The sequence below is a fragment of the Hyperolius riggenbachi genome, chromosome 3 (assembly GCF_040937935.1).
Source record: "Hyperolius riggenbachi isolate aHypRig1 chromosome 3, aHypRig1.pri, whole genome shotgun sequence".
Lineage (NCBI taxonomy): Eukaryota > Metazoa > Chordata > Amphibia > Anura > Hyperoliidae > Hyperolius > Hyperolius riggenbachi.
Window position 1 is genome coordinate 38,146,663 of NC_090648.1, and position 23,864 is coordinate 38,170,526.

The 23,864-nt window shown below is 42.0% G+C and overlaps 1 protein-coding gene across 1 annotated transcript; it reads right to left on the bottom strand.

Annotated features, from left to right (window-relative positions):
* Nucleotides 1-200: 200 nt before the first annotated feature.
* Nucleotides 201-11,206, bottom strand: LOC137562060 (extracellular calcium-sensing receptor-like). The gene is made up of 6 exons (XM_068273400.1): nucleotides 10,466-11,206; nucleotides 6,079-6,274; nucleotides 5,282-5,534; nucleotides 5,081-5,192; nucleotides 4,232-4,355; nucleotides 201-1,102 (listed from the first exon to the last, which is right to left on the bottom strand). The coding sequence occupies exons 1-6, from the start codon at nucleotides 11,204-11,206 to the stop codon at nucleotides 201-203; spliced, it is 2,328 nt and encodes a 775-aa protein (XP_068129501.1).
* Between the last annotated feature and the right edge of the window lie 12,658 nt (nucleotides 11,207-23,864).

The window sequence follows — 23,864 nt, forward strand, 5'->3', positions numbered from 1 at the left end:
GTAATTTCTTTATTTTTATTCTTTCGTCCCTTTGAAATACATCAGTAAGCAGTAATCATAATAATAAGACACATGCTGGTTTTAAGAAAATGCAGAGCCAAACTGCATATTGTATTTGGATAATGTTTTGTTAGTTTCAGTCATTTGCAATGAGTATTTAAACAATATATACATCATTTTTAGATTTTGTTTTCTCTGCATTATGTTTTGTTTCTTTTCATTATATGTTCTTTTGAGTTGAGATCATGCCTGAATAATATGATGAAGCATTTTGGAAGAAACATACAGATGACCAGAGCCCAGCTGGAGACCAAAATGGCAAAGATCTCCATGGCCACAGTGTATTTGCCCTGAGCACTGAAGTATGCTGGGATAAAAGATATCCAGACACTGAGGAAGGCCAACATGCTGAATGTAATATACTGGGCCTCATTGAAGCAGTCAGGAAGTCTCCGAGCCAGGAAGGCCACAATGAAACAAATGGTGGCCAGAAGAAACAGGTAGCCTAACATGGCCCAGAAGGCAATAGGAGAGCCTTCATAACACTCGATGATAAGCACAGGCTGTGCTTGCATACTGTATTGTGGGAATGGGGGTGCAAGGGATAACCAGTTTATGCACAAGATCAACTGTATCATAAATCCTATGATAATTATTAAATAAGAAGTCTGTGGTGTAGTCCATTTCTTTAAACTTGTACCTGGTTTGGTGGCCATAAAAACCAGAACCACCATTACTGTTTTGGCTAAAATGCAGGAGATGCAGAGAGCAAAGACCAAACCAAACATAGCTTGACGGAGGAGGCATTTTTCAGGCTGAGGGTAACCGATGAATGCCAAAGAGCTAAGGAAGCAAAGAGAAAGGGAAACCAGTAGAAGGACACTTACGGAGAAATTGTTAGCTTTAACCACCGGACTGAATTTATGCTTGATAAAAAGTCTCAAAATGAAATTAGGGGTCAAAGAAGAAATAGCACTGATTACAGTCAAGCTAATTCCCATTGGGTCTTCAAAGGATAGGTACTGTAGAGCTTTTAGTAGACATGTAGATTTCTGGCTGTTTGGCCACTGGTCCCATGGACATTTGAAGCAGTCTACTGAATCTTAAAAAAAAAAATTATAGTCATACCAACAAGTACAATCAAGAGTGTTCCATGATTAAAAGACCACTATCATGAAAAAAAAATGTACAATTTAAAATATATGTGTACAGATATTTAAAGGAAGTACATTTCTCCCAGATAGAAATACCCTATGAATTACCAGGTGGTGCACAAAAAAATTGTCCATGTGTCTGCCAGCAGGGCTGCTCAGATACCATTTTTCACTATCTGGAACTAATTTGGATCCGGATACCCCTATCCGCTCCGGGTCGGATATCTGGAATCAAAATTTTCCGAACCGAATCCGGGTCGGATTTCCAGCCCCAGTATCCGGCCGGATTCGGATATCTGGACAGAACACCGGAAGTGACCTGAAAATGGCTAAAAATCCTGTCAAAGGTCTCTCTCTCTCTCTCTCTCTCAATCAAAGTTGGCTCGGGTAGTCTATTCGGATTTAAAAAAATATCCAAATTGCTATTCAAAGTTCAGATAGTGGAAAAAGTTTGGATTATCTGGGTAGTTCGGATATCGGGAATCCGGATGAGCACCACTGCCTGCCAGGAGCATGAGATGCCAGGAAGGGGCCTGCTCCTGGTAGGTAGGCAGACCAGTTTTTCATGTGCCACCCCATACTTTTCTCCTGTGTTTCTGTTGCTTATGGTAAGCATTAAAAATCTGACAGCATTTGGAATAATCCATCTCCTCATGGGGGATTTTCAATATCTCATTTATTCTTTACAAAATCAATTCCTGGAAAAGATCAGTACAAAGATGTTGGCCAGCCTGAAAACTAATGTGTACACTATTTTTGAAGTTGGTCAGGCCAACTATAGTGAGTGCTTTTGAAAGTAAACAAAACCCTTAAAATCCAACATGAGGAGATGGAATTAGCCCAACACCTTTCAGATCTGTCAGATTTTTACTACCTACTGTAAGCAGCATAGGAGAAAAGTAATTTATAGAGTATTTTAATTTGGGGGAAATGTACTTTGTACAAGTATGTGTACACGGGCATTTTACCATTTTTTTTTCAATGATCCTTTAAAACTACTTCAAGGAAAATTAACTTTTTTGTTCAATAAAAATCAACCCTTTTACTTCATCTGTATACATTGCAAAAACAACTGTCAAATTTTATTTTTGAAGTAAGAAACCTGCATGGGGAAAGATGGGTGAAAGAGGGGAAGCATGGTGCTTTTTTTTGTTTTCTCTTAATTTCAAAATACATGTTTTAAGGATACATTTGGAAATCTAAAAAAAATAAACGCTACAATCACCTGGGGCTTTTTCCAGCCCCTCGATGTCTTTTAGGTCCCACAACACAATCCTGCAAAGAGCCAGGCCTCCACTCTTGCCTCCATAAGATCGCGACCCACAGCTGGGTTCAAAAGCTTCTGCGCACAAGTGGGCGCGCCGCTAACCTCTTGTGATCACGCTTCAGTCAGTGGGAGCTCTCTGTGCTTGGGCAGTTCAATTCTCTATGAACTGCAGAAGCACAGAGGACTCCTGCCAGTAGGAACACAATCACAAGAAGCACACACACATAGGCAGAAGGTGCTGACCCAGCCATAGGCCGCAATCTTACAGAAGGGAGAGCAGAGGCCTGACTCAAAGCAGAACAGAAACCTAAATGACTTCATGGGGCTGAACGAAGCCTCAGGTGAGTGAAACTTTTATTTTTAGTTTGGCCTATGTATCCTTTAAAGAGAACCCAAGGTGGGTTTGAAGAATATTATCTGCATACAGAGGCTGGATCTGCCTATACAGCCCAGCCTCTGTTGCTATCCCAAACCCCCCTAAGGTCCCCCTGCACTCTGCAGTCCCTCATAAATCACAGCCACGCTGCTAACAAACAGCTTGTCAGAGCTGGCTGTGTTTATCTCTATAGTGTCAGTCTGCTGCTCTCCCCGCCTCCTGCAGAACTCAAGCCCACGCCTGCATCCCTTCCCTCCCTGCTGATTGGAGGGAAGGGACGGGGCAGGGACCGGAGCTATGCGGGAGGCGGGGAGAAGCTGAGACTGACACTACAGATGTAAACACAGCCTCACAGCACGGCTGTGATTTATGAGGGATTGCAGAGTGCAGGGGGACCTTAGTGGTGTTTGGGATAGCAACAGAGGCTGAGCTGTATAGGCAGATCCAGCCTCTGTATGCAGATAACATTCTTTAAACACACCTCGGGTTCTCTTTAAGGAAAAACACAAAGAGCACGAAAAGTCATCAGTGCTCACTTATAAAACAGACACAAACCGCACTACAATACAAACATTAAAAACGTACAAACAGAAACCACTCTAGGATTTCAATGGAATTTGAATTTAGCTCTTGATGATAAATTATTGACATCTGCAAATAGCCTCGCTCTACTGATTTTTATATTTCTTTGTACTTTTGCTCCTGAATGAACCTGAATATCAGGATGAACTTGGGCAAATTAATGGGACATTGGACTGATACTAAACTTAAAGTCCCTGTCCAGTTAAATGTTTTTTCAAACACAACCATCAGCTATGAATGTTATTTTGTTAGATGAACTGAATACAATGTTCTGCTGTGCCCAAAGAAGCATTTATTGATTGTTTCTACAAATCAATTCAGCTCCACAGATCTTAAGGGCTCTTTCACACCAGAGCCCTCTTTCGGCATTTTAACGCAAAGTCTATACTTTGCGTTAACCAAGGTAAAAGGAAAGTCCATAGACTTTCATTTTAACTTTCACACCCGACACTGCATTTCGATGCATTGCGGTACGACGCATCCCGGCGCATTTTATCGTCAGGAATCAGCTCTTCCCCTTCAGGTAAATTAAGTACTACCGCCACTACTCAGCTCAGCGTCGCACTGCGGATTCCCGACGACACGCCGCAATGCCTGCAGGAGCCGTTCTCCTGCACGTTTTGAGTGTGTAACCGGCCAAAGAAAATGTATAAGCCCAGCTAAGCAAGATTTTGACATTGAAAAATTCTGTAATCACAGGTATTGTTTAGTGTAAAATATAAGAATTTATTTTGGCACTGCATTTTGAAATTTTGAACTCTGTTTGAAATATCCCTTCATTTTTGACATAATTATTTTTAGAACTCAGCACCCATTAAACATAACAACAAAGTATCTTGGTACTGAACTTACCTGTTTTATTGGTGATCTCCCCAAGAGGACAAGGAAAGCACTCAAAACAACAGATGGGCTCTCCTTCTCTAGCTGCTCTCCAAAACCCAGTTGGGCAACTTTCACTGCATTGTGAAAAAGGGACCTAAGGAAATAGATGTATTTGTGCTTTTAATATACCATATAATAATAATAATAATATTAATAATACTGTATATAGTTTAAAGATGCTCTAATCACCTGTAGAAGGGATGTCAAACACCAGTCCTTGAGGGACATAACCATGCCAGTGTTTGGGGTGGACTGATAAATATGTTATACTTGTTGAACCATTGATTCAGCCTTGTCTATTAATTTGAGCTCTGCTAAATATGTGTGCGGACCTTGGTTCTTGAGGACTGGAGTTCCACATCTGTGACCTATTATACTGTTTATGTTTTGTTGCTATACATGACTTCAAAAGTTAGAGTAGCCCATTCTGGATCACTGCATTCTTATCCAGAAGTAAGTCTGTATACCACAGAGCCTTACTGCCAAAACATATTGTATAGTATAGTTAAAAAAATAAGTCAATCCCCTTTACAGGTAGTCCCTAACTTATGAACACCCCAACTACGAACAACTGCAAAACAGTGCTTTTGGGAGGACTTAGTTGTCATTCATCCACTCCTGAAGCTCAGCTAAATATGTATTTATTTCTGGAACGGGGTCTGTCATATCTGGCTTGAATGACAAATAAACTGTAGCGGGATGTCACCAGCATAGCAGTGGTATGTTTTTAAATGTTTTTTTTTTTTTTTTGCGTGGCAGCATGTATATGGTTAACAACAAAGGGGATAGTATTGATCCCTGGGGCACACCATATTTTACTGGTACAGGGTTGGACTGGAAAGGTCCCAAAGCTACCTCTTTTGTTCCGACAGCCAAGAAGAAAGAAAACCACTGGAGAACCAAACCATCAATGCCACAGTAATTTTGCAACCTGTTAAGCAAGATTTCATAATCAACTGTGTCAAAAGCCGCTGAGAGATCAAGCAGTATCAGGATGGAACACTCGCCTCTGTCTCTGACCTTAAGCAGATCATTTGCAAATATGGATGAGGGCTGTTTCTACAGCTGTGGTGCTTCTTGAAGCCAGATTGTAGGAGGTCAGATATGTTGTTCCTTGAGAGCATGGCTTCAAGTTGGAGATATGCAGCCTTCTCAATAACTTTTCCCAGAAAGCGGAGGTTGGTGAGGGGTTTGTAGCTACTCAGAACATCTGGCTCTAAGGATGGTTTCTTGAGTAGTGGCCTGACGATTGGTTCTTTCAGGAGGTAGAAAACTTTTTGCAACAAAAAGTTTACTATTTTGTGAAATGCTGACTGACTTATGAACATCCTGCCAATATAAACAGCCCAAAAATGTGAAATTTGAGGTGCTTGCATTGTTCTAGGATCATCTGATATGGCAACACATCTGCTATCCACTCTTACTGTGCTAGTCAAGACTGTCTGTTGCAGTTATGAAATGGCCAAACCTGGATCCGGTGAAAACAAACTTCATGAACGGGCCCATAGGCAAGCATAAGTCCATTCTACATGTCTATTGGTCTATTCCAGAGAATGGTCTGGCAGCAAACCTACTTTGAATTGACCCTAATACAATACAAATAACTTGCTTCTCTTGTCCCTGACACATTCAGACGTCACTTAAAAAATGTGCAGCCTATAACATCTGAAGGTTAATTTAAATGTATAAATTACAAAGATATTTTCATCCAATACTCAGTCCAATGAACCTTCACAGAGCTATCTTGTAATCTTTAATGTTAGGTTTTGTTGACAATTAATTATATCTTACTTTGTTGTTTTTCCAGGACAACAAACTTGAGTTGATGGTGAGAACTTGACCAGGTCCTGCTGCACTGTCATAACTGCCAACTTTCATCTGTCGAATGGCACCATCTGGAGTCAACTGCCAATTCACGATGTCATAAACTGCGGGCGGGTCTCCATTCTCATCAAAGTGAAATATTCTCCCGTCATTCAGTTTCACTCTGACTTTACTAATAAAGTGAAGGAGCTGTGAAATTAGAAAAAGGGAGGAGCGTTTTCAATAAATAACATGAATCCATGCACATTTCTTAAAGAGGAACCATAATGAAAGATAGTAGAATGTAATAAATGACCGTATTTTTCAGACTATAAGACGCTCCTGACCATAAGACGCACATATGTTTGGAGGACAAAATCCAGGAGAAAAAAAGATATATTAAACCTAGTGGGTCCATGGTGAAAGGGCATCTTGTGGATTATGCCACCTTTGTACCTCATGCCCCCTTGTACCTCATGTGTCTCCCCGTGTCCTCCTCTGTCCCCCATGTGTCCTCCTCTGTCCTCCTTGTGTCCTCCTCTATGCCCCTTTGTGGCCCCCTGTGTCCTCCTCTGCATGGGCACAGTACAGGGAGTCCCTGACATTGTGGCGGGTAGGAGGTTCATATTGGCAGGAGTTCACAAGTCAGGAACTCCCTACATTCGGACTATAAGACGCAGTGACTCCCCCCCCCCCCAACTTTTGGGGTCGAAAATGTGAGTCTTATAGTCCAAAAAATACAGTATTCTGGATACAGAATTTTAAGTTACTCATGCTGGTTTCAGCATCAGAAACATTTCCTATATCTGTATATTGTTGTATATTGGTGTAAATCTCCGCCCCCTTCCAGTCGTGTTTAGCCTAGGCTTTGATGTCACACATGGTTTTCTGCCCCAGAGCCTTTTGGGAAACAAGGTTTGCTTCTGCTCACTCTGGAACATACAAAAAAAAAAAAACATTAACCAGTGAAATACCTCACTAGCTGTAAATATTTGGCCACCTGTGATAAATGTAAGACTGCAAATCAGGGTAATGGTGGCCACTAATGATCCAATCTTTTTCATCCAATCTTACCAAATCTACGTAGTACAAGGGTACATTGAGTGAATATACTGAATGGATACTTAAGGCAGTTACCTTATATTACATATAAATGGTAAGATTGGATGAAAAATATTGGATCATTAGTGGCCACCTTAAGGAAAGATTTTACAATGGGTAAATTCTGACTAAATAATTTATGAATGAATAGCATTAAAAAATTATAAAAAGTTGTATTCAGTAAAGTTCCACTTTTAAGTACTGACAAGCTTTTTACTTCAAAGCAGTGTTTTAATAACATGTATTCAAGCTAAATATCCATAGGGAATAGCTACAGTAAATTATCAGTTACCAAATCAGAAGAATTCTCCCATATTAGAAACCATTTTACCATAGCAGTAGCTTATGACTTTTTTTTTTCCATTGAAAATGAGTAGGTGAAGCTTCTTGAAAAAAAGGGCTCCCAGATTCCATCATTAGAGATCCCCAAATGTATCATCCTTGCCACTCTTTCCCATATCCAAAAACCTTATCCTAAACCTGCAGTTGTGATGGTGCGGCTGGTGATAGTGGGCCTTGAGCGGTAAAAAGTACAAATCTGGCCCTGCAGATAGGAATGAGCAGTGAGGAGATTTTGATCACCCTCTTGCAGGGCACCCCACCCCTCTTTCCCCATATCATGGAGCATGTTGGCTGGTATTGTTCAGGCAGAGAAGTCCCTCAATGGCAGCCAGCTCAGCCATTCTGACAATGCCTTCTTGCATGGGGAGAAGGGGTTACAAGAGACTGGGAGAGTTTTCACAAAATGACTCCTGGATTCCGTTGCCCATTTCCCCACAGAAGCCTCCATTCATCCACCCACCATCCCTCCCCATACTAGGCACAATCTAGTAGTGGGCGGGATGTTGCATGACTTGTGCATGCGCTTTTGGCTCCTTGTGGCTGCTCTGTCCATGCTCCATCCTGGCACCCGCACTGCTGAGAGTGCGCTATGATTTTTCATGCATGATAAAGAAGCCATCGTTAGTGAGGACAGAGCCACCGCAAGGAGTCAACTGCGCATACTAGAGTCATATAACAACCAGGTCAATGGTCCCAACCACTACTAGATTGGGCTCAGTATGGGACGGATGGTGAATGAACGGAGGCTTGTGGGGGAAAACTGACAACTCAGTCCAGGAGTGGATTACGCTCTGAATGTAAGTATTTACTATTAAAAAAATGGCAATTATCTTTAGTGTCTTGCACCGTAAGTTTGTATACTTTTTGCTTAATACATTTGTCTTCCATATTTTTATTTTTGTATTTGTAGTCTGTATTTGTTTTTTTTTGTGTATGCCAATGTAAGGCTTGGTGGTGTATTCTCCACAGTCAGCATGCAACGCATGAGCTGGCGTGGAGGAGGTACACACACTAGCACCAGGAAACAGGCTATCCCTAGTATAGTGGAGGGGAGGACTGACTCCAATAGGAGATTGTGGCGCACAGAGCCGGTGCAGATCTGACAGCCACAAACAATGCTTTCGTTATAACGTCTCAGCGCAAAGTAGCGCTGAGCGCACAAACCAGAACTGAGGAGATCAGGACAGGTAGACAGAATGAACGCTTGCTAGCTAGCGGCTACTTAGCGACAGCAAGCGTCCAAAACCAGACAGACTGGAATGAGGCAGCCAATGCGTTGCGGCGATGGCGTGCCTCACAAAGACAGGACAGGATGGTCAGGAAATAGCAGGATTGAGATAGAAGAACGTAACACAGATAAATATACAATAAGTATGTTTTCCTAGCGTATTACAATTACAGCTATCAATGAAACTATTTGTAACTTCTGACTAACATATGTATATATCGGCAATGAACCGATATATGACATAAGCAGGAACGCTGACTAGGACTGGAGTAATACAGGGAACAGGACTCAGAAGGATTCGCTATCTCTTCGCAGAGATGAACGCAATCCACAAACAGTAACAGAACAGGATTCAGAAGGATTCGTTATCTCTTCGCAGAGATGAACGCAATCCACAAACAGGAACAGAACAGGATTCAGAAGGATTCGTTATCTCTTCGCAGAGATGAACGCAATCCACAAACAGGACCAGGAACAGGATAAGTAGCTCAGCACGGGTGTTCACGGTACGCGCAAACTACCAAAACGTGCTGGAAGCTGACTAACTGCACACAGGATATAAACAGTTCGTGTACGTATACATCAGCGACACTGATGTATTAACGTAACACAAATACAAGGAAAATAATAAACGTGCTGGTATGCATATATATTGGCAATGAACCAATATATGATGCAAAGACCAGCAAAGTATCTTTATAACAAGAAACACGATCGGGGGCTAAAGCGACAGCAAGACAGGCTTAAGCTGAAGCTATGAAAACCCAAGGAAACCCTGCAGGAAGCAGATCTTTATACTGAGGTCATCCAATGGGAGCAGACATGCAGATTCCCACACAGGTGAATGATAATCAGTCACAAGCTGACAGCAGGGAAAGACAGACAAACCTATGCAGCTTGCATGGAAAGACATCAGAACTGCCTGAGCTGCAGCACTACTTCCAGCAATAGCTGCTGCAGCAGCGATCATTACAGCCAATATGCATTGCAAATGTACATAATCTAAATTTGTCTTACACCTCTGTATTTTTATTTTGTATTTGTATTTTTGTGTATACGGATGCCTGTATTTGTACGTACCCACGTTTGTTTTTCACTCTGTAAAGCACCACAGAAGATGACAGCATTATAAAAATAAACATTGATAATAATGTACTATTCTGAAGAAATGTTATTAAAGCCAATTAAAAATAAAAAAGTCAGATACTCACCTAAGGAGAGGGAAGGCTCAGTCCTAATGAGCCTTCCCTCTCCTCTCCCGGTGCCCTCGGTGCTGCGCTAGCTCCCCCGTTCGCGTCCGCCGCCGCAGGAACTTTAGAGGTCTTCAGGAGCACTCGGGCTTCCGAAGACGGCCCGCTCCATACTACGCACGCGCGAGTGCGTCATAGAGGGCGCTCGCGCATGCGTAGTATGGAGCGGCCCGTCTTCGGGAGCCCGAGTGCTCCCGAAGGCTTCCGAAAGCTCCCTTCGGCATGCGGAAGTGGCAGTATTTGACCGAACTGGTCGAATACTGCCACGGGGGATCCTGCGCGGGACCGGGGACCGGGAGAGGAGAGGGAAGGCTCATTAGGACCGAGCCTTCCCTCTCCTTAGGTGAGTATCCGACTTTTTTATTTTTAAAATGGTAAACACTCACTTTAAATGCAGTGGGTTCACTTATTCTATTTAATTTTGTATAAGCAGATGTAATACAGAAACAACATGCTGCTTTTTCAAACATTTCAAATTACCTGCCAGGACTTGAAATGATAGATATCTGCACAGTGATTGTTTGACATTGTTCCTTCAAATGAAATGCAGTTATTCAAGTCTTCCAGTGCTTGAGCTACAATGTGGACTGCAGCATAGACATTGTATGTGGTCCTCAAGTTGGAGACATCAGTAAAACTGTTCTGAATGTTTTCTAAGTTCTCCTCTCCTGTGCACTGTTTAAACACCATGTCCAGGACACCTGTGGAGTTGTGCTCTTTTTCAAACTTGCAACCAAAGGCTTCCTCCCAAAAAATCCTAATCCAGTCTCTTCCTAAAGGCATAGCTGGATGAATGGCACCCAGAAATCTTTTAAATCCTGGAATAGCTCCACTATAAAAGGCCAGGCCTATGGTACCAACCAACAGTTCTGAGTAAGTCTCAATGGATTGAACACTTGTAGTGGACCAGGCATCACTTGCAACAAATGTTATGTCTGTAATATTCTGTCTCAACATCTCATCTAGAATTGGCATCAGGTCAACATCAGTGGAGAACACCACAATGACCTTGACAGTTGACTCTCTGATGACCTTGATGATGTGTTGTGCATTGTGGTCCGGCAAGTTTAAGACAATGTTCTCAGTGAAGGCCACACATGCCCCACCCTTTAGTAGCTCCTGTCGAACCAGCTGAATTCCCTGTTGTCCGTAATCATTGTCTGCAGCCAGCAGTCCAACCCAGGTCCAACCGAAATACAGCACCAGTTGTGCCAGTCCCATAGATTGAAAGACATCACTAGGAACAGTCCTGAAGAAGGATGGGAATTGTTTGTGGTCACTGAGGAGGTAGCTTGTGGAGAAATGACTAATCTGAAAAAAAATTATATATACAGTATAATATATATATATATATATATATATATATATACATATATATATATATATATTTTATTTTATTTTTTTTAAATCACTGTGCTTCAAATATTATCCTCCCCCTACAAAGCCCTGTCAATATGTGAAATACTTTTAAGGGTGCTTATACATGTAAAAAAAAAGAATACTTTGTTTTTCCTGCTTGATCAAATCAAGAAATAAAACAAAAAAATGTCAAGTTAACAAACTTATGAAGGCCTTTTCTGCTTATTTCTTATCTGCTGGGCTGATCCTCTGAGCTTGAAATGATGCTTTACATTTTTTGTCCAAAACAGGAATTTGAATTAGCAGGGGCTGTAATAAAACTTCACACAGGGCTGATCTGATTCAGAAAGGTGATGACATTATTATCTGACAGCTTTTTTTTTTTTTTTTTTTTTTTTTTACTGAATCATTAGTTATCCAAATCTGATTATCACTATGCAGTTCCAGTTCAGCCTTCCAAGTAATTTCTAACCAAGTAAAATTTTACATCCTTAATCCTCTAGACTAGTCTATGTATGTATCATGTAGTGTTGTACATGTATCATGTATGTATTGTAATCTAGGGCCAATTTAGGGGGAAGTTAATTAACTTCCCCCTAACAAACCAGAAGAGTTGACCACAGTTCTTGAATTTAAAAGTTTGATTTTTCACTTTTTTTTTTATAAAAACAATTGACTTTATTATAAGGAATCTGTTCCTGTTATTTGGACAGGGTAAACAAAAATCAAATAAATTAATTTGAAAATAGAATAGTGTAGGATAGATTATACATTTCTTGAACTTGTATGGGAAAATCGAACACAAGTATGCTGTAAATTGGTCAGCCAACCAGAAAAAATAATTGTAATTGAAAAAAAATGTAAAAAGTTGAACCCTATGTGAACACCTTAAGAAGGCAACTGTAAATGCCACTACTCAGCCACCACTGTCTTTCTATAAATACTGAAACGGACTGAAGAGGCTCATGGTAACCAGACTGAGATTGATGGGAAACTTCTTGCAAGTGGTAAATATCACATGACCACTACTTTACAACTACTTTACTTTATGTATGTTATTATATTATGAAAGCTAAATGAGTTTATCTGTGCAAAGAGGGACTATTTTTGTTTCTTACAAGAAAACTTGTAAAAACAAAAAGTTCCCCTGGGGGGTACTCACCTCAGTAGGGGGAAGCCTCTTGATCCTAATGGGGTGACCCCCGTCCTCCTGTGTCCCACGGCAGTCTTGCTCTGGCCCTCCAAACCATGGGGATGTAAATATTTATCTTCCTGACTCCAGCGCAGGCGCAATATCGGCTCTCCACTCAGAGATAGGCATAAATAGCCGATAGCTGTGGGGACGCTCTACTGCGCCTGCGTAGTAAAGCAGATCTGATGGAGGTCGGCTATTTATGCCTATCTCCGTGCTGGGAGCTGCAACAGCGCCCCAACTGGAGCCAGGGAAGGTAAACAAAATTCAGCTTGTCAGGCTTGTCGAGCCAGGATTGCTGGAGATTTCGGGGGAGCCAGTGCTGCATTTCCTGCAGCTCCACTGGAGAGGAAAGCCTCATTGGGACCCTGAGGCTTCCCCCTACAGAGGTGAGTACCCCCAAGGGGAACTTTTTTTTTGTTACAGGTTCTCTTTAAGTTATAAAAGTTAAATGTTTAGAGGGAGTCTTGCCCTAAGTTGCAGTTTAACAATTTTCATGCCCCAAAATGGATTGTACCAGCTCATCATTCTTGTCACAAACTGTTCAAAAGAATGTATACAGTTGTGTTGTAATTTAAGCAGGATGGAACTTTGAAAGCAGATCACCTGTGCATATTTGTAAAGTCCCAGAATATGGGCCAGGAGAATGGAGTTAGTGGAGATCGCTGGTCCAATGATAGCTGCTAGAGGTACATCAGGAACACACCTGTAGTTGGGTATCGCCACGGTGGTTCCCGTTAAGAGTTGTAGAGGGCTTCCTAGATCCAGACGGAGAGTATCACACGTATCATATGCTTGGAAGCCCAGAGTCACATTAGGAAGAACATTAGACCTCTTATTGATCTCTTCCATGGCAAACATCATGGCTTGGAGCTGCTGGTAGCTCTCAAAGTGGAAGCTGAAATGTCATCATAAATAAGATGATAAACTGTTCACTTACTGGTTATAGAAGAACAAAAAACTTCTAAAAGCAGTGTTTTATCTCAGAGGGTTATGTAATATTGTAGACACTTTAGAAATACAGCATCCTTACTACTAGAAGACCACTGTGCACAAATAAGGCCAATGTTTTTAAGATGCTTTGATGTGGAGAGAGGCATAAGGAAGAAGTTATGAAGGTATTGTGTCCTCCTGTACAGTTTCAGCACTTAGCTTTAATTGAAAAAATTTTGAAATATGGTATCCCTATTTCATTTGCAGCCCCATGAACTGCTATTTCAGTCTATGTGCAGTCGCCTACAGGCTATAAGCAGCCCCACTTTCTATATATTGCCCTCACCCTCCACCAAGGGAGCCATTGCCTGTAGTGCCATTGGTCCTAGGGGGTGCTATTTTGCTGGATTAGGCCACGCCCCCAGGATGAAGCCACATCCCCGACTAAGCCCCTCCCCCATGGGTGCTTCTATTACTTGCTTTTAATGCATCTGCTTATTGTAAGTTGCAGGCAGCTGCCACTGTGTCCCTCTGTGCCTTGTACATTTGTGCCCCTTTGTGCCTCCTTCTGTCCCTTTGTGTCTCCTTCTTTCTCCTTGTGCTTCCTTGAGTCCCTTGTGCCATGTCTGACCTCCTGTTTGTCCTTCTGTCTCCCTTTATGCCTCTTGTCTCCATGTGCCTCTTTCAGTCCCCCTGTGCCACCTGTGCCTCCTTCTGTCCCCCTGTGCCTCCTTATGTCCCCTTGTGCCTTTCTTTGTCCCCCTGTGCTACCTCTGCCCCCCTATTCAGTCCCGCTCTGCCTCCTTCTGTCTCCATGTGCCTCTTCAGTCCCCATTTGACACCTCTGTCCCCTGTGCCTTCCTCTGTCCCCATGTGCCTCCTTCTGTGCCCCTTTGTGCCTTCTTCTGTCTCCCTGTAGCTCTGTCTGCCCCCCTCTGCCTCCCTGTGCCTTCTTACATCCCCCTCTGCCTTCTTCTGTCACCCTTTTGTGACTCCTTCTGTCCACCTTTGTGCATCCTTCTGTTCCCCTTTGATCCTCCTACTGTCTCCCTGTGCCTCCTTCTGGCCCCATTGTGCTTTTTTCTGTCCCCCATCGTGCCTCCTTCAGTCCCCCTGTGCCTCCTTCTTTTCTCCTGTACCTCCTTTTGTCCCCCTATGTGTCTCAATCTGTCCCCCATTGTACCTCCTTCTGCCCCCCTTTGTGCCTCATTCTGTCCCACTTTGTCCCTCCTTCAGTCCCCCTGTGCCTCCCACTGTCCTTTTTTGTGCCTTCTTCTGGCTCTCATGCCTTCTTCCGTCCCCCTGTACCACCCGCTGCCCCTCTGTGGACCTCCTTCTGTCCTCCTATGCCTCCTTCTGTCCTCCTTTGTGTCCCATTCTGTCCCCCCATTGTGCCTCCTTTTGTTGCATATTGTGCCTCCTTCTGTCCTCCTGTGCCTCCTTCTATCCACCTTTGTGTCTCATTCTGTCCCCCATTGTGCCTCCTTTTGATGCCCATTGTGCCTCCTTGTGTCCCCGTGTGCCTCCTTCTGTCCTCCTTTGTGTCTCCTTCTGTCCCCCATTGTGCCTCCTTTTGTTGCCCATTGTGCCTCCTCGTGCTCCCCTGTGTGCCTCCTTCTGTTCCCTTGTGCCTCCTTCTGTCCTCCTTTGTGACTCCTTCTGACCCCCATGCCTCTGTGCCCCTGTGCCTCCCTATGTTGCCCTGTGTGTCTTATTCAGTCCTCCTGTGCCTCCTTCTGTCCCATTTTGTGCATCATGAAAGTGGAGCCCTGCCTATGTGTATTTTCTGGTGAAAGGCTGCCGCATTGTGTATTTTCTGGGGAAACGCTGTCACATTGTGCATTTTCTGGTGAAACGCTGCCCACATTGTTTATTTTCTGGTGAAACGCTGCTGCATTGTGTATTTTCTTATGAAACGTTGCTCACATTGTGTGTTTTCTGGTGAAACAATAAGTGTAATTTCTGGTGAAACGCTGCTGCATTATGATTATTTTTTGGTGAAACACTGCCACATTACGATTATTTTCATGGGGGGTGGCGTGCCACGGGGGGTGGGGTACCACAGGTTTTCTCGCCTGGAGTGACAAAATGGCTAGAGGCGCCCCTGCCCTCCACACACTATATGCAGCTACTCATGCCATGTGCAGCCCTAAAACTCTATTTATAGCTACAGATATGTTGTTCACCATGCATACATTTGATAAACGCGCCCATTGAAAAGACTGCAGGAAATAGCCAGTAGTAGATTAGTGGTACATTTACAGATATTCTATGACTTCATTGATATATTATAATATTTATCAATCTTTTATCACATCCCTACTCTCACATAGAACCCTCCTCTGGCAGTGCCTAACCTTACCCCCCTCCCCCTTCCCTTTTGCTTGTTCCTTACCTTAAAGGGAACCTGAAGTGGGAGGGATATGGAGGCTGACATTATTTTATTTTATTTTAAATATTACCAGTCATGGCTGTCCTGCTGATCCTCTTTCTCTAATACTTTAGCCATAGACCCTAAACAAGCATGCAGATCAGGTGTTTCTAACAAAAACATGATAAAAACTACTGCAGCTAAATGGATTAGAACTGATGCCAGGCAACTGGTGATGTTGAAAATAAAACAAATACAGTATGGCAGTCTAGTGATGATCGTAATCAGCTAAATTCGATTACACTAAATTTTGTGTGAATTTTCACAATTACACCTATAAGTAATTACAATTTGCAAATTCTAATTGTTTTCATATAGTCATTCATAATTTTGCATAAAATTTTGCTTAATTTTTGCGTAATTTTGTGCCGACTTTGGACGTGAATAGCAAAGCCCTATACATGCTATTTACACCAAAAATGCTAGATGTGTTAAGCAGAATAGTGGGCACAAGTAAAAAAAAATTCAAAAAGACTTTGTAGTTGTATTTTAAACTCAGAAAATGAGTTTAAACACCATTTTTCTTTGCATTTTTAAAATTGATTTTCTCAAGTCTTTTTGAAAAATATTTTTTTTAACTTGTACCCACTATTCTGCTTAACATATGTAGCACTTGGTAGCAATAGCATGTATGGGGGCTTTGCTATTAAACCCTAAAATCGGCACAACATTATGCAAAATTTCGTGAAAATTATGCAAATATTTTTATATGCGAAATTATTAAATAGTACTATTACATACAAAATTATTTACTGGCTCTGATCATTTCTAATAGACCAGATAATGTATCAAATGTGCAGGTTCAAGAACATTTGGGAAATAGTGATCACAACACGATAACGTTTGATCTGGTGACTGATAGGCCACAGGGGCAGCGGGACCACTAAAACTATGAATTTTAGAAAAGCAAAGTTCAATCAAATTAGGCAGACACTAAGTTTGGTGAACTGGGATAATGTACTACAAGGGGAAGACACTGAAGGGAAATGGCAAGCTTTTAAACTTATACTCAATCAATATTGTAATATGTATATCCCATATGGAAACAAAATGTCTAGGAATAAAAAAAGGCCTCTATGGATGAATAGAAAGGTTAAAGATAAAATGAAGAGGAAAAAGAATGCCTATAAGGTCTTAAAACAGGAGGGGACCGAGGCTGCACTAAGCAATTATAAGGAGTGCAATAAAAATTGTAAAAAAGAAATTAGGCAGGCAAAGATTAATGCTGAAAAACAAATCGCTAAGCATATCAAATCTAACCCAAAAAAGTTTTACAAGTACATTAACTCTAAAAAAAGAAAGGTTGACTGTATAGGACTCCTAAAGGATGAGGGGGGGAACTCAATGGTGGATGACCAAGGTAAGGCAGAGTTATTAAATGCTTTCGTTGCTTCTGTCTTCACAAAAGAAACAGCACTGTTGCAAACTACAGAGGCGGAAGAGTCTCAATCTTCTAACTGTAATATTAAATACTTAACGCAGGAAGAAGTGAAGGCAAGACTAAATAAATTAAAAATAGACAAGGCACCTGGCCCAGATGGCATGCATCCTCGGGTCCTAAGGGAATTAAGTTCAGTTATAGATAATCCCCTTTATCTTATCTTTTGTGACTCTCTTGCAACTGGCAGAGTCCCAGTGGATTGGCGTACAGCCCACGTTTTCCCATTATTTAAGAAGGGCAAAAAATCAGATCCAGGAAATTATAGACCTGTAAACTTAACATCAGTTGTATGCAAACTATTTGAGGGGTTACTAAGAGATACTATACATGACTTCATAGTAGAAAATCTTATTTCTCAGCATCAACATGGGTTTACTAAAGACAGGTCCTGTTTGACTAACATGCTCAGCTTTTATGAGGTAGTGAATGCTAATATGGATATTGGGAATGCTGTAGATGTGATATACTTGGACTTTGCAAAGGCCTTCGACACTGTTCCCCACAAAAGTCTGGTGCAAAAGTTGAGGATGCAAGGACTGGGGAAGAGTCTGTGTTCATGGATAGGGAACTGGGTAATGGACAGAAAACAAAGAGTTGTGGTCAATGGATCGTACTCAAAATGGGAGACTGTTAGCAATGGGGTCCCACAGGGGTCTGTTCTGGGTCCAGTGCTCTTCAATTTATTTATTAATGACCTAGTAGATGCAGTAGTGAGCAATGTTGCTATTTTTGCAGATGATACAAAATTGTGCAGAATCATCAACTCTCAGGAAGATAGTGTCATATTGCAACAGGATCTGGATAGGATGGCTATATGGGCACATACATGGCAGATGAAATTCAATGTTGACAAATGTAAAGTCATGCATTTTGGACGTACTAATGGTCTAGCACCATACAAAATAAATGGGATACAGTTGGGGACATCAAACTTGGAGAAGGACTTAGGAGTACTCATTGACAACAAGTTAAATAATCGTACTCAATGTCAAGCAGCTGCAGCTAAAGCTAACAAAATTTTGGGATGCATTAAAAGGGAAATAAAAACTCGAGATGCTAGCATAATATTGCCCCTGTTTAACTCTCTAGTAAGGCCACATCTGGAATATGGAATTCAGTTCTGGGAACCACATTACAAAAAAGATATTGCAGTTTTAGAGCAGGTGCAGAGACGAGCAACAAAATTGATACTTGGGATGGAAGGTCTCACTTATCAAGAAAGGTTAGATAAACTGGGTTTATTTAGTCTAGAGAAAAGACGCCTTAGAGGGGATCTAATTAACATGTATAAATACATCAGAGGGCAATATAATAGCTTGGCGGATGAGCTTTTTGTCCCTAGGCCTTCTCAAAGGACTAGAGGACATGATCTGCGCATGGAGGAAAAACGTTTTAGCCATTTATTTAGGAAAGGGTTCTTTACAGTTAGAGTGATTAAAATGTGGAATGCATTGCCACAGGAAGTCGTTATGGCAAACTCTATACCTGCATTTAAAGGGGGCTTAGATGCTTTCCTTGCGTTGAAAGACATCCATGGCTACAATTACTAGGTAATGCTTAATGATGTTGATCCAGGGATTTTATTTGATTGTCATCTGGAGTCGGGAAGGAATTTTTCCCTTTAGGGGCTAATTGGACCATGCCTTGTAAGGGTTTTTTCGCCTTCCCCTGGATCAACAGGGATATGTGAGGGAGCAGGCTGGTGTTGTACTTTATACTGGTTGAACTCGATGGACGTATGTCTTTTTTCAACCAAAATAACTATGTAACTATATAACTATGTAACTATTTAACATTTTCTCTGAAATTTCACATTACGGTTATGATGCATAAACAAATGTCAATGCAAAATTTTGCACATGCAAAATTTTGGCCCACCATTGGTCTACACATACTTCTCACTTCAGCTTCCCTTTAACGCCCTATCTAATGTTCCTAAACGTATCCCCTCCCTGGTGGAGGCCTAACCTTTACCCTCCCCATAAGTGCCTAACTTTAACCCCCCATAATTACCCTATCATACCTGCCAATTTCCTGTTGAAAAAGGCACCCAATAAAATAGCGAGATGCCGGGTCACTAATATCTGTAGCCGCAGTTTGCATAACTGGCACCTTCCCAACAGGACTTGCCTTGCATCCTTATCTGTTTCTTCCTAACCACCCACCCTTTTCCCCTGTCTTCCTTGTGTAGCTCCAGAACTCCATAGACATTTATTTTTTATTTGCAGCCCCATCCCATGTACAGTAAACAATCACCATAAATTGGTAAGACGGCTTTATCATTGCAACCAGGGATGGTCGTAGTCAGCCAACTTCGCTACGCTGGAACTACGCATAGTTTAATGCAATTACGCTTCACCAATCTACGGTTTCAAAATCAAATATTCGCTTTGTATGTATTTCGTAGACTATGCGTTAAAATACGCAATTGCGCGTAGTGCGAAGCGTAGTGTATGCGGATGCTTATGCCCGTATGCAGAAAATTTTACGCATTAATTCCTCTGTAATTCCTTATACCAGGAACTCTTCTATGCGTACATTCCTCATTCCAATGCGTAAATTTATAAGCATACAATTGCACACGGAAAATTAGGCACGAGTAATGCATTCGTAGTTCATTACGCAATACAAATGTTAATTACGCATAGTGGGCATAAGCTATGCGTAGCAGTACTTCGTTACGCATAAATTCGTAAGCGTAGTTTTGAAATGTCACCTATGAACTACGATGCGTAGATGCGAACTACGATGCGTAAATTCGCACTTGCGTAGTTTCTGCTCATCCCGATCGCAACCTAAAATTGAGAATTCATATTACATGACATCTTCTACTTGAAATTTTTAGTAACATATTCTCATTGATAACCTAAATTGATTTAATGTATGCAGTTCCAGAATCTTTTAAAAATGACACATGTTAGCAGGGAATACAACTCTACTTACAGTGAGCAGGTGATTTCAGACGGTCTGGCAGTGAAGGAGGTACTGGGAGAGGAAGACCCAAGATGAAGAGGTAGCACCACTCCAATCATAATGTCCCCAGGTTGTTTGACCTCCTGAAGCTCTGAGATGTTCAGCCTGCACTGATGTCCATGGCAGTGGTGGCTTAGATGGACATGAAAGAGAAGGATGAAGCATATTGCAATGCAGGTCCTCACCTGCATGCTGTAATACATGAAATAAACAAATACTGTAATTCTTTGAAGGACACAATTTGGCCAGGGATGTAACTCCTAATCATGGTGACCCTTAGTTAAATTTTGAAGTGGCCCTTCCGTTTTTGATGACCACCATGACCAGTGTCAGCCCACTTGCCAAAGTAAAGTAAGAAGAGTAGCCTTGTGATACCCCATCCCCCCTATAACAGTACAGCCACCATGACTCACCTCACCCAAAGCATATGTGGCAACCATGAAACCTCACCTCCCTCAACTGCAATGTCAACAACAACTGTAGGAATGAGAAGGTGAATTCCCTGGCTCTGATTTTGCAGCATATTTGCCTAATTTTCCTAAGCAAAAATGTTTGCAAATTTTTTTTAAATTTTTTTTTTTTTTGGCATTTGCATTTGCAAGTCTATGGGGCTGAATTTTATGGTTGGTTGCAAATCGTCAGTACATGACATCAACACCAAAGTTGGTATGGCTATCAAGCAGAATTTAAGCAACATGATAAAAAAAGACCTTATGATTTTTGAGAAAATCCATTTTAAAATTTAAATGGGAAAACACATTTAAAAAGCAGTGCAATTTTGGATTGCAGCAGATGCAGTCTTTTTTTCATTTCTTATTATTTGTTTACAGGTTTTTGGACACAGCAAAAAGCAATCGCAAATCCCGATGCAATTGCGATTTTGCAATGTAATTTTTCTGCGATGTTTCAGTGATTGCGCTTTGGGATTCTGTTCAGGCAGCAAGAAACACAGAGAAAATTGAGAAAATGCAATACATAAAATTGTATTGCAATGCATTATTCTAAAGTACTACCTGCAATTTATATTTTAAACTCTGTGTACCCATGTCTGTAAACCTCATACGATCAGAATAGAATTACAAAATGTAGAATAATGCAGCCAGCAATCTGAACACACTAGGGTACTTCTGTCTGCATTTTATCAACACAGCAAGGCTACAGACTGAAATGCATTGCTGAAAAGCAGACAGAAGCATGACTCTAATGGCCCATTTCCACTAGAGCGAATTTGCATGCGTTGTCCGCATGCGGATTCGCATAACCAATACAAGTGGATGGCCCTGTTTCCACTTATCAGTTTTTATCTGCGTTTTTCTGTGCAGGATTTTTCTGCATGGCAGAGCTCGCAGAATTCGCCTGCGTGTGGAATGCAGGCGATTCGCAGGCAATGTATTTAATAGGGAAATTGCATGCGTTTGTTGCATGCATTTTTTCCCGCGATTTCGCGTGCGATTTCACATTGAAAGTAATGTAAATTGACACAGGCAGTAACATGGTTAAAATCGCATATACCCTGCCTATGCGAAATCACATGCAAAATCCACATGCTATTTTATAGATCTATGTAAATATATGTACCATGTATACTCGAGTATAAGCCAATCCGTGTATAAGCTGTCCTCCCAACTATGACCCAACAAAAAGAAAACTGGAAAAAAAACCTTGACCCGAGTATAAGTTGAGGGTGAGAAATGCAGTAGCCTATGGCAGTGATCTGCAAAACTGGCTCTCCAGCTGTTAAAGAACTACAAGTCCCACAATGCATTTGCCTTTATGAATCATGACTGTGGCTGTCAGACTCCTGCAATGCATTGTGGGACTTGTAGTTCCTTAACCTCCCAAGCATTCTGGACGAGCTGAGCTCGTCCAGAGACGCTAGAGGGCACCACTCAGGCCCCGCTGGGCCGATTTGAATATTTTTTTTTAAACAGGCAGCAAGCACTTTGCTTGCTGCGTGTTCTACCCGATCGCTGCCGCTCGCCGCCGATCCACCGCTACCCGACGCGAAAGAGGGCCCCCACCACAGACCCCGTGCGCAGCCTGGCCAATTGCCGCCAGGCTGCGCTTTGGGGTGGACCGGGAGTCCCTGTGATGTCACTACGTCGATGACGTCACTCCGTTCGTCGCCATGATGACGGGGGAAGCCCTAAAGCAAATCCCATTCAGAACGGGATTTTCTTATGGGCGTGATTGCCGGCGGTGATCGGAAGGGTGGGAGGGAGTCAGCAGCAAGGGGAGAATCATGTAGCTAGCGCTAGACTAGCTACATGATATAAAAAAATTGGGTGAAAAAACGATCAGAACGCCCAGCAGGTTAACAGCCTGAGAGCCAAGTTTGCAGATCACTGGCCTATGGCACAGAACAAAGCACTGTGTGATTGTAATCACCTATATGCACTCATAGTTAAAAAAATGTCACAAATCCAGGTTGCCCTTGATTTATTCCAGTTCTTTCCCAGTAGGTGTTTATAAATTTCCCTCTATGATCAGTGTCTGCGTTGTCCCTGAGTGCTACTGGTAAACGGTGGTGGTCCCGTCACCCCCAGCCCACCAGAGCAGAAGTTGTAGCATACCTCTTTATGTTCCCCCTCGATTGTCTCCCGGCATATGTACATTACTTGTGGTTCTGTCGCTCCTGGTTACCGGACCATGCAGTAGTGATAGCATACTGTTAACACTACGGGCTGGAAACCAGGAGTTATATAACCACAAGTAATTTACATATGCTGGGGGACATTGGGACACTCTGGGGGATCATAAAGAGGTGTGCTACAATTTCTGCTCTGGCAGGTGGGGGTTTACACAACCACCACAGTTTACCAGTAGCACCCAGGGAGAGTGCAGACTCTAATCGTAGAGGCACCACCACTCTGCATACGCAGATGCATTTTTTGTGTTATGGTGGAGGGTACGGGATGAGGGAGACATTGCTTATGACTCGAGTATAAGCCGGGACATCAACTTTTGGGCCAATGTTTTGGTCCTTACAACTTGGTTCATTAACGACTTTCAGACAGCGCTAATTGAAATCTACGCCCGGTGTTGATGCTGTTGTCGCTGCCGGGGTGTAGATTTCAACTGTGTGCATCCGCCATTTTTGTCTCTACCGCTGATCTCACCGCTGTCTCCCGATCGTCTCCCGTCGCAGCTCACTTGCCCTGCCAGTCTCTATCACTGCAGAGCCCTGTAAGTGGTTAAGGAGCCGATTTCATTGGCTCATAGCCGTGTCTATCAATGTAAGCAACTCTATTGGCTTACACATTAATAGACACGGTCAGGAGCCAATGAAAGCCTGTAAGAAAGGAGAATCAAAGTTTAAAAGGATTAAGCTAGACTTGTATGCTCAGAATGTGTCAGAGTGCTATTATATAGTAACTGCTGTAGATTGCTAGTATCTGTTCTGAAAATAATGCTGTAGGAAACAGTGTTGCTTGCAAATTTGGAAACAGTGTTGCTTGCAAATTTTCACCGAAATTATTTTCGCATCAAAAATGCAAAAATGCTATTTTCAAATTTTGAGAAATGTTTGCCAAACTTAGGCTTGTATCTT

What these genes read in the sequence shown, in the direction of transcription:
- LOC137562060 (XM_068273400.1), bottom strand. Translation starts at nt 11,206, where the DNA reads ATGGGACTGGCACAACTGGTGCTGTATTTCGGTTGGACCTGGGTTGGA. An exon ending in TCCAGTCCAACCCTGTACCA is followed by an intron (nt 4,356 to 5,080) that starts GTAAAATATGGT and finishes CTATTTCCTTAG; the next exon opens with GTCCCTTTTTCACAATGCAG. An exon ending in GGAGATCACCAATAAAACAG is followed by an intron (nt 1,103 to 4,231) that starts GTAAGTTCAGTA and finishes TTTTTTTTTAAG; the next exon opens with ATTCAGTAGACTGCTTCAAA.